Below are 8,095 nucleotides of genomic sequence, written 5' to 3'. Positions count from 1 at the left end.
AATAAATAAAACTAGTAATTGCACTTACTGTCGCTAGCCTAGCATTAGCTTACCGGCGTTTTAGCATGTGCGATGGCGGCTCCGCATTTTCATTAATTGTGACAAAACAAAACAAACAAATAACTCACCGTTGAGTCGATTGTGAGGTGGTGTAAAGATGAATGAATCGGCCGGGTTATTGCACGCTGCCAACTGGTATGTAGTGTAAAATTTGTCGATATCGGACAAGTACGCCAACCACAGGGACAACAGCAGCCAGAAGAGCAGGAAACATGCAGCTGCTTGACCCGGAACTTATGCAGGGTTCATTCCCGCCACAATAAAGGGATTGGCGGAAGTGGGGTCAGAAGTTTAGCAGTCTTGGGATCAGACTGCTAAAGTTACCAGACATTATTTTTAGTAAAAACACTAAAACTATTTTTTTATTTATAGAGCACTTTATGAGAAAAGAACAAAATAAAATGTGATTTGGTCAGTGTCTAACAGTCAGAGACTGATATTTTGGCATTAAAAATCACAGGATCTTGATTTTTAATGTATCATTAAATATTTGGTATATTTAATCACCAAATGTATATTTGACAATTCACTTAGTAAAAAACAACTGTCAATTCATTTGTACCATATAAAATTTTGAGATAAGAATGGCTATATATATGTTTTTCTATAAAAACAGTGCTTTACATAACTCACTTTAGACTACAGTATTTCTAAACAAATATGGCCTTAATTAGCTTTGTTTAGTTTTTGCTTTTCTTCTTCTTCGGCAGCACAGAAATCTAACAAGAGCCACAATAGAATAGAGCAGAGCAGTGACCACAGACAGTAATATGAACAGTACATCTAAAGAGTAGTAAGAGTACCAGGGCATCTTATAAGCTTCTGTACGCAGGTGACGAGCCCCTTTGTGGCGCATCACATATTCTACCCAGAAGACTGCCTTCTCCATGGGTGTTATTGGCTGATCTCTGTGCAAACGTGACATTCGTTGCATGTTCTGCCTGTAGCTCTCTTGATGGAGCAGTTGTTGAAGGACTTGCTCAAAACTGTGGCCATTAACATCAGACAGGTGGATGATCTTTCCAGCTCCTCTCTCCTGCAGTCGCAGAAGGTTGTCATACTGGTCGAAGAACAAGGGTATGCCAAGCACGGGGACCCCATAGTAAATGGCCTCCTGGACACCATTAGTTCCTCCATGAGCTACAAAGACTTTGGTCTGTGGATGACCCAGAAGATCTTTCTGTGGCATCCAGTCGACCATTAAAGTGTTGTTTCCCAGTGTAGAGGGACGGTTTCCTTTGTGCCTCCATATCACCTGGTTAGAAAACAAAAAAATAAAGACCATTAGTATGTAAGTACCCCTGAAACAGACAGTAATGATAAAAGCTTTTGTTTCTGGAAAGAACTTACTGACTTGTGAGTAGTCTTTGTGTGGTTTTCCTGTTTTATTTTTAAAGTATTGCTTTACATGTCATTTCCACTCCTTTGTTTGTCTGCCCTCTCTGCACAGTTCACCTGCTGGACTTGTCCTTAGTTGTTTTTTTAGACTTTGTGCTTATTTGGATTTACCCTTAAATGAACTCTCCTACTTACTTCATATACTCTTCAACTGCCATGTTTTTTCAGTTGTTCCTCCCTTTTTGTTATTAAAAATGTTTAAGTTCAACAAACCTTTGGTTCTTTCTCCCTACCTCTCAGTCTAAAGACTTTCTGTCTGTCTTAAATTTTAAAGATTTACACTACCTCTGGGTCAGACAGAAAGACAGCTGAAATTATATTGTTATATGATTATAATTGTTTCATTATTCTGCTTCAGTTAGGCAGTTATTTGTAACGCTATTAAGTACCTACAACTTTCAGATTATAAATTGTATTTACAATAATTTAGCTGATTGAAAATTAATGCAACACCTATAATGAACGTAATGTATCAGCTTTAAAATTGTAAATTATAGGGGCTCTCTCACCTTCTGAGGCATCTTGGCAAACACGCTGGCGATTTCATCTGCAATCTCTTTGGGCAAAGCATCAACTAAGGTTCCCAGAGTCATGATGATCACTCCATGCTGCCCAGCACTCTGAACAAACTCCTCTAGCTCTGCTGACAGAGGCTGAGCTGGTTTGCACTGAAATCCTCCTATATAGACAACATTTGGCATAGTGGGGCGAGGGAACTCAAACACAAAATCTGATCTGAACAGCCAAATGTCTGCTTCCTGAAGAAGTGAGATGATGTCACATCCACCCTCGATATACTTATCACACATCTCATCATAGACTGGGCCCACCAAGAATTTCTGCTGGAACAGCGTAATGCCATGGAATAATATGTTTTTGATCCTCTGGATGAAATTCATTTTGTCTGTTAAGCCGGATCCTGGCACCGGGATGTAAGAGAGGGGTGAGGGAGCTAACACAAAGTGGCCTTCTCCACTGGTGATCCAGCGTACGTTGAGCACTAAGGGAAGCTTGAGATATTTGGCTAGAATGACCCCTGGGGCCATAGCTGGATCAGTTAGAACCAGATCATACTGGGAATCTCTTAATCTTTTGACCATATTTTGATCATTCAAAATATGTTTGGCCATCTCAGATATCAGCACGTGAGCCTTATGAATCATAGAAAGGAAATCCTTGGTGAGTTTGAGGAAAGTCAGCAGTGAAGTCCCTTCTCTCTGTGCCTAAAAATAGTTAGAAAAAAACGTGTTATTCATAAATAAATGCATCCATCCATTTTCTGACACTTATTCAGGTCTGGGGCAGCGGTCTAAACAGAAATCCACTGACATCCCTCTCCCCAACCACCTTATCCAGCAGCAAAGAGATACAGGGTCCAGTCAAATGGTCATTTTCCATTATGGAGGTTCCTAAGTGAAGTCACACAAAGTATCTGCAGGGCAGCCATAGTAAGGGAGGGTGCTTCAGCACTTTTATTTATTATCTCCTTTACCATAAAACTCACTGAATTGAGGTAATATTGTTCCTCAGTTCTGATATTTATCACTCACCATTCATAAAACTATAAACACAACTGTGGTGCAGATCATGTAGATGTTTATTTACAGTGCGTTTTGCATATTATGCTATTCACACAAAGAATTTTCCACTCCTTCCTTCCCTCACTTGTGAACAAGATCCCAACATACTTTAACTTCTCCTCTTAGGCCAGCAACTTGTTCATGGAGTTAGCACATGCAACATTCCCTAACCTGAAGGTGCAGCGAAGCAACCCTCTCACCCACTGGGGAAAACTAGAAAGTGGAGGCACTGAGCAGGAAATACAAATCTTGGTGGGAATTCAAAGCTCTTGGGATCAGACTGCTAAAGCTTCCACCTTTGACCGCTGCCCGACTCACAATGCATTACACCGAAATAAATACATTAAATCCATAGTCACATACCCTCATATGCTCTTGAAGGTACACCTCGAAGAAGTTGTCTACATCTTCACCCAAATCAATTGTAATGGATGTGTAAATATCAGACTTCTCAGGGATAAATAAGGTGTTTGCGGCCCTGATCACAGTGAGGCTGTGACCCCTGGCATGAAGTTCTTCTAGAACGATCTTCATATTGATCCAGTGGCTGCCATCTACAGGGAAAACTAGGACGTTTCCTCCATTGCAATGTTGTGTTAATGAAATGAGGCAAACAGTGAGTATAACAAACAACCCCCACCCACGATGTGAAGCCATGGTTCCTATAATGTCAGAAGGAGACAGGGTCATATCAGTCAATGTACCACGTATAAGATATATATGACAAGTAAAGGTTAAAAAGTTTGACTAAATATATATACAGTACAATTCAAGATTATTTTATACATTTGTAAACAGTAGAAACTTTCAACAACTGTCAACAGGAGAAGGAAGATGTGTCTGAAATGAACTTACCCACAGTAAAAAGAGGCAACAGTAGTCCTGCTTGCCCAGGGACTTGCCCAGGGACTACCAATGCATCATTCCTTACATATGGGTTCAAACTCCAGTGTTATACAAGAGCAGTTCTTTCTCTGGTAAATTAGTTACCTGTGACACGTGACAAGTCACTTTTTTTATTTAATTTAGTGATATCAGAGAACTGATACTGTTTCACTGTGAGCACCTTTGTGACTGTTGCTGTTACATAAGTACAATGCTTATAGCAGACTTAACGTGTCAAAAAAGACAAACTGACAAACTGATAATAAATACATAAGCTATCATGCTCTTATGGAATGTATTTAGTTTCCTCAGGGATTTGAACTAGAGGTTATTTGACCATATTTGAACATTAAATCTAGTTGAAAGGCCTGACATTCCTCTTACGATCCACTTAGGATCAGTCAAAGAAAGAATTTAGAACCTTTACTAAAACCTTGATGTTTCAAGCTACACTACTTTAAAAAGTATAATCAGGTATTGTCCAGTGGCGTAAATGACACAAGTAAAAGTACTTAATACATAAAAATGAGTTGTGTAACCATCAAGAATATTATTAGATTTTAATATGTATTTTATGTACACTGTATTTTCTTATTTTCATACGAATTAAGGCTTCTAAAAAAAGAAAGAGCAAATACCAAGAAGTAAAGGGGAAACAATCAAAGTTGCCTCCTATTGATCATTTGTCACAAGACCTTTTAAATATGTTAATATTTATAAGAAAATACATGCCCAGTAATCACTCTGAAGGACTATTTTATGTGTCTTACATGACTGTCCACGGAGCTGTGCCTGTAGATTGCAGTAAAGTTAGTAAACTTTGAAATCGTAGGGCGTCAGCTACAGGTCCTTAATGTCTGCTCATTACATCCAAAAAAGCAGGGGAAGCGCTTTAAAATTATACTTCATAATAGCTGCACCGATCATGGCTTTGTGTAAGCTAATCATTAGTGCCTCTACGATTTGCAGATAGATTTGCAAGACAGAGTGCAAACTTGTGAGTTAATTTTCATAATACCGTTTCACTTGGTGAACCCACTCTTGCTGCTTTGGTTTTACATGCCAGAGAAAAACAACCATCTCAATTTCCTCAGGAAGGAAAAAAATGCAGGTATTACTGATGTCTCTGCTGGGTCCTAACACCTGCCGCTTTCTAGTCCCTTTTGGATTTCATTCAGGACTTTTACAGAATAAAAATTATGCTTGGCAGGTGAACAGTGAGAGTGGTTTGTCGTATGTTTAGTTTAAAACAATGAAAGTTTAACAGACTCAGTGAGAAGATTTATTTTGGATTTTTTTTTTTTTAATTATCTTGAGATAATTGTTTGAGAGACATATGTGCTCATGAGGTTTAAAACATTAGCAAGCTGACTGATTGCAACAGAATTACTTTGAAATTCAAGGGAATTTAAGACATCCCTGGCACTGGTCCATATTAGCAGGCAAGATGACACACAGCATGAACATCTCTAAATGCTTCTTAAAAAAAACTATTTGTTTAATGTGTTTGCTCTTTATAGAAACACTATCACCAGTAATTTAAGGGCGGTTTTTGCCTGCCTCAAGTTGCAGTGTATAACAACTACTTTGTAAAATCCAGCTGCTACACTTCTACAGTAAAACTGTAACGTTTAAACAGAATGAAACCTACCAGAGCTTAACTTTAGTCCGGTTATCTGTATTGCACATTCGTGTCTGGCATTTGTAAGAAAGTAAATTCACTGACAATTACTGGAACTTATTGTGAGTTGCGGTGACTTTAAATCTGGATAGATTATCTGTTTAAACCTACTGCTTTAACCCTGTTAACCCTTTCTGCCTGAACGGGTATTATGGTTTATCAGCCACTAACACTGACACGTGACGACTCCTCCCATACTGCTTACTTCTTCTCTGTATTTTCTTCCTGGTTTTGTGTAAAACACATAAGGAGTGGTAGAGGTCTAGAGGTGCCACACCTGTACAGGGTTTGGTGTGCCGGTCTTTTTTCTTTCTTTTCTCACCAGCAACAGGAGATCATTTCGTTTCAGGGTTTTAAATGCCTTGTTTACCTTTTTTATGCATACACATTGACATACTTGCATTAATGATATACTCATTTTAAATTTCTCAAATAAAATGTTGGTTGCTTCAGTTCAAAGTGATCTAATTGTTTAAGATGTTACAGATACTAAGAATGACTGCAGTAAATGGGAAATTAAAGTTTCCAAAGAATTATAAACTAAAGAATAAGGACGATTTTGAGAAGTGCTATGATGTTAAAAAGGATCACCACTGAAACCCTAACTTTCATAGATAATATTGTTCAGGAGGTAGTGTATTTTCACAAAATACTGTAGCAGATACATTGTAGCATATTCTAAAAACAATTACCCTATTTTTTGGTTTTTTATTCAAATTTGAAATCTATTTCTTTGTATTTATTGATAAAATTTGTGACTTTATAGTGTTTTGGCTTACACGTTTGCCTAACAATCAAATGACTCATGTTTCCAGGATGAGACACAAATCCCCTTTTGGGTTGTACCAGGAAGAGCATCAACTGACATATCGCTCAGTACAGAATTTTCCTGTGTTTGAGAAGTACCTTTTTGTCCATCAACAACCTGTCTATAACAAGATAGATTGAATTTTCAGGTCACCCCTGTAGTCTGTGAATGTTCTTTCTGGCAGGCCCTCCCCAACATAACTCTCCTGATACGGAGCTGTTCAGCTGTCCTGCTGTCCAGCTGCATTTCCTAGCTTTGGGCACAGGCCTGCCACTTCTCTTTGGATTTTTCCTGTTTCTTGCCCCAAGACTCAATGATGGGACCTCTTTTATTTTCATTTTAATAGAAAAAGCAATATTGGTTAAATTTCCTTTCTATTTGCGTAAATGCTTAACAGCTTCTATACTTTGCAGTTGTCTCAAACAGCATTCTCTTATTTTGCACCTTATTTTGAAACTACAGAGCACACTATAGCTAAATGCTTTTTTCTCCATGGGAGAGTCCAGAGGTCTCATTAAGACTTCTGTAAGTGAAGAGTGCAATAAGTTGGATGTTTGTTAGGCTAACTCTGATTTGTTTTATTTGGTTTTATTAGTTTTGATGTTGAATAAAGATTTAATAAATTAATAAAAATGTAAAAAAACTTCCAGTAGAGTGTTTACACAATATAATTTTAAAATGCATTCCTGATCAAATATGATGGAAAGCTATATATAGACCCTTACAAAGATTATTAGATTTTTTGTCAATGGTTTAAAATGTCAAGATTTTACTCAGCAATTTTCTTAAGAAGTGGGTCCAATTGACTTTTCTTTGTTTTTTTATATATATATTTTTTGTAGCAAAATCAAAGTATCACGTTCTTAAGAAAATGTATTTTTATATGTATTTGTAACTTTGTAAATTACTGTTTTGCATTTTAGTGAAAATACAAGGTAATACAAGATTTTTTTTTTTTCTCATTTTAAAATGGGTCTCATTTAGCTTTGTTTACTTGTTTTTCTTTCTTACTTTTCTTCAAAACAGAAATTTGAAAATAACAAAAATAGAGAGGAGCAGAGCAGTGAATGCAGACAGCATTAGGAGCATTACATCTAAACACTAGTAAGAGTACCAGGGCATCTTATAACCCTCTGCATGCAAGTGATGAGCTCCTTTGTGATGCATCACATATTCTACCCAGAAGACAGCCTGCTCCATGGCTGTTATTGGATGATCTCTGTGCAAATTTTTTGCCTGTAGCTCTCTTGATGGAGTACTTCTTGCAGGCCTTCCTCAAAACTGTGGCCATCAACATCAATCTGTACCCTCATACCATCAGAAATGCAGGCTTTATAAAGTGAGAGCTGAAGACAAGCTCAGCGAATGCAACGTCCATGTGAAATGTGTCACCAGCCCATGATTATGCACGATTTAAATAAGAGAAATTGTATTTGTAACTGTTAAATATGGAATCATAATTTCTGTGATTTTGCTGATAGTTTATGTTATACATGTAACCAACACAACAAAAAAGAAAATATAACAATGACTATAATTTCAGGCCTCTCACTGAGATTCTATTTGGAGTGGCTTGGTTGTGCAAAGATGTGTGCGTGTGAGTGTGTGTGTGTATGTGAGAGAGAGAAGAAAAGGAGGGGGGAGTAACAGAGACACGGAGGAGGCACTAATCTAAGAGGATCT

The 8,095-nt window shown here is 37.6% G+C and overlaps 1 protein-coding gene across 2 annotated transcripts; it reads right to left on the bottom strand.

The window, feature by feature from the left end:
• Positions 1-624: 624 nt before the first annotated feature.
• ugt5d1 (UDP glucuronosyltransferase 5 family, polypeptide D1) lies at positions 625-5,001 on the bottom strand. Of its 2 annotated transcripts, XM_005746564.2 has the most exons (5): positions 4,942-4,972; positions 3,894-4,028; positions 3,402-3,700; positions 1,968-2,681; positions 625-1,315 (listed from the first exon to the last, which is right to left on the bottom strand). In XM_005746564.2, exons 3-5 carry the CDS (start codon positions 3,693-3,695, stop codon positions 731-733), a joined length of 1,593 nt encoding a protein of 530 aa, XP_005746621.1. In that variant the 5' UTR covers positions 3,696-3,700; positions 3,894-4,028; positions 4,942-4,972; the 3' UTR covers positions 625-730. The 2 variants fall into 2 exon arrangements, with proteins under 2 accessions (XP_005746621.1, XP_005746620.1); XM_005746563.1 differs by lacking the exon at positions 3,894-4,028 and having other exon boundaries at positions 4,942-5,001.
• Positions 5,002-8,095: the final 3,094 nt, after the last annotated feature.

Source organism: Pundamilia nyererei, unplaced genomic scaffold (assembly GCF_000239375.1).
Source record: "Pundamilia nyererei isolate P.nyererei 1_Seehausen unplaced genomic scaffold, PunNye1.0 scaffold00180, whole genome shotgun sequence".
NCBI classification, from domain to species: domain Eukaryota; kingdom Metazoa; phylum Chordata; class Actinopteri; order Cichliformes; family Cichlidae; genus Pundamilia; species Pundamilia nyererei.
This window is presented reverse-complemented; position numbering and strand designations above follow the sequence as displayed.

What these genes read in the sequence shown, in the direction of transcription:
- ugt5d1 (XM_005746563.1), bottom strand. Translation starts at nt 3,695, where the DNA reads ATGGCTTCACATCGTGGGTGGGGGTTGTTTGTTATACTCACTGTTTGC. An exon ending in ACCTTCAAGAGCATATGAGG is followed by an intron (nt 2,682 to 3,401) that starts GTATGTGACTAT and finishes AACTATTTTTAG; the next exon opens with GCACAGAGAGAAGGGACTTC. An exon ending in TTGCCAAGATGCCTCAGAAG is followed by an intron (nt 1,316 to 1,967) that starts GTGAGAGAGCCC and finishes TTTTCTAACCAG; the next exon opens with GTGATATGGAGGCACAAAGG.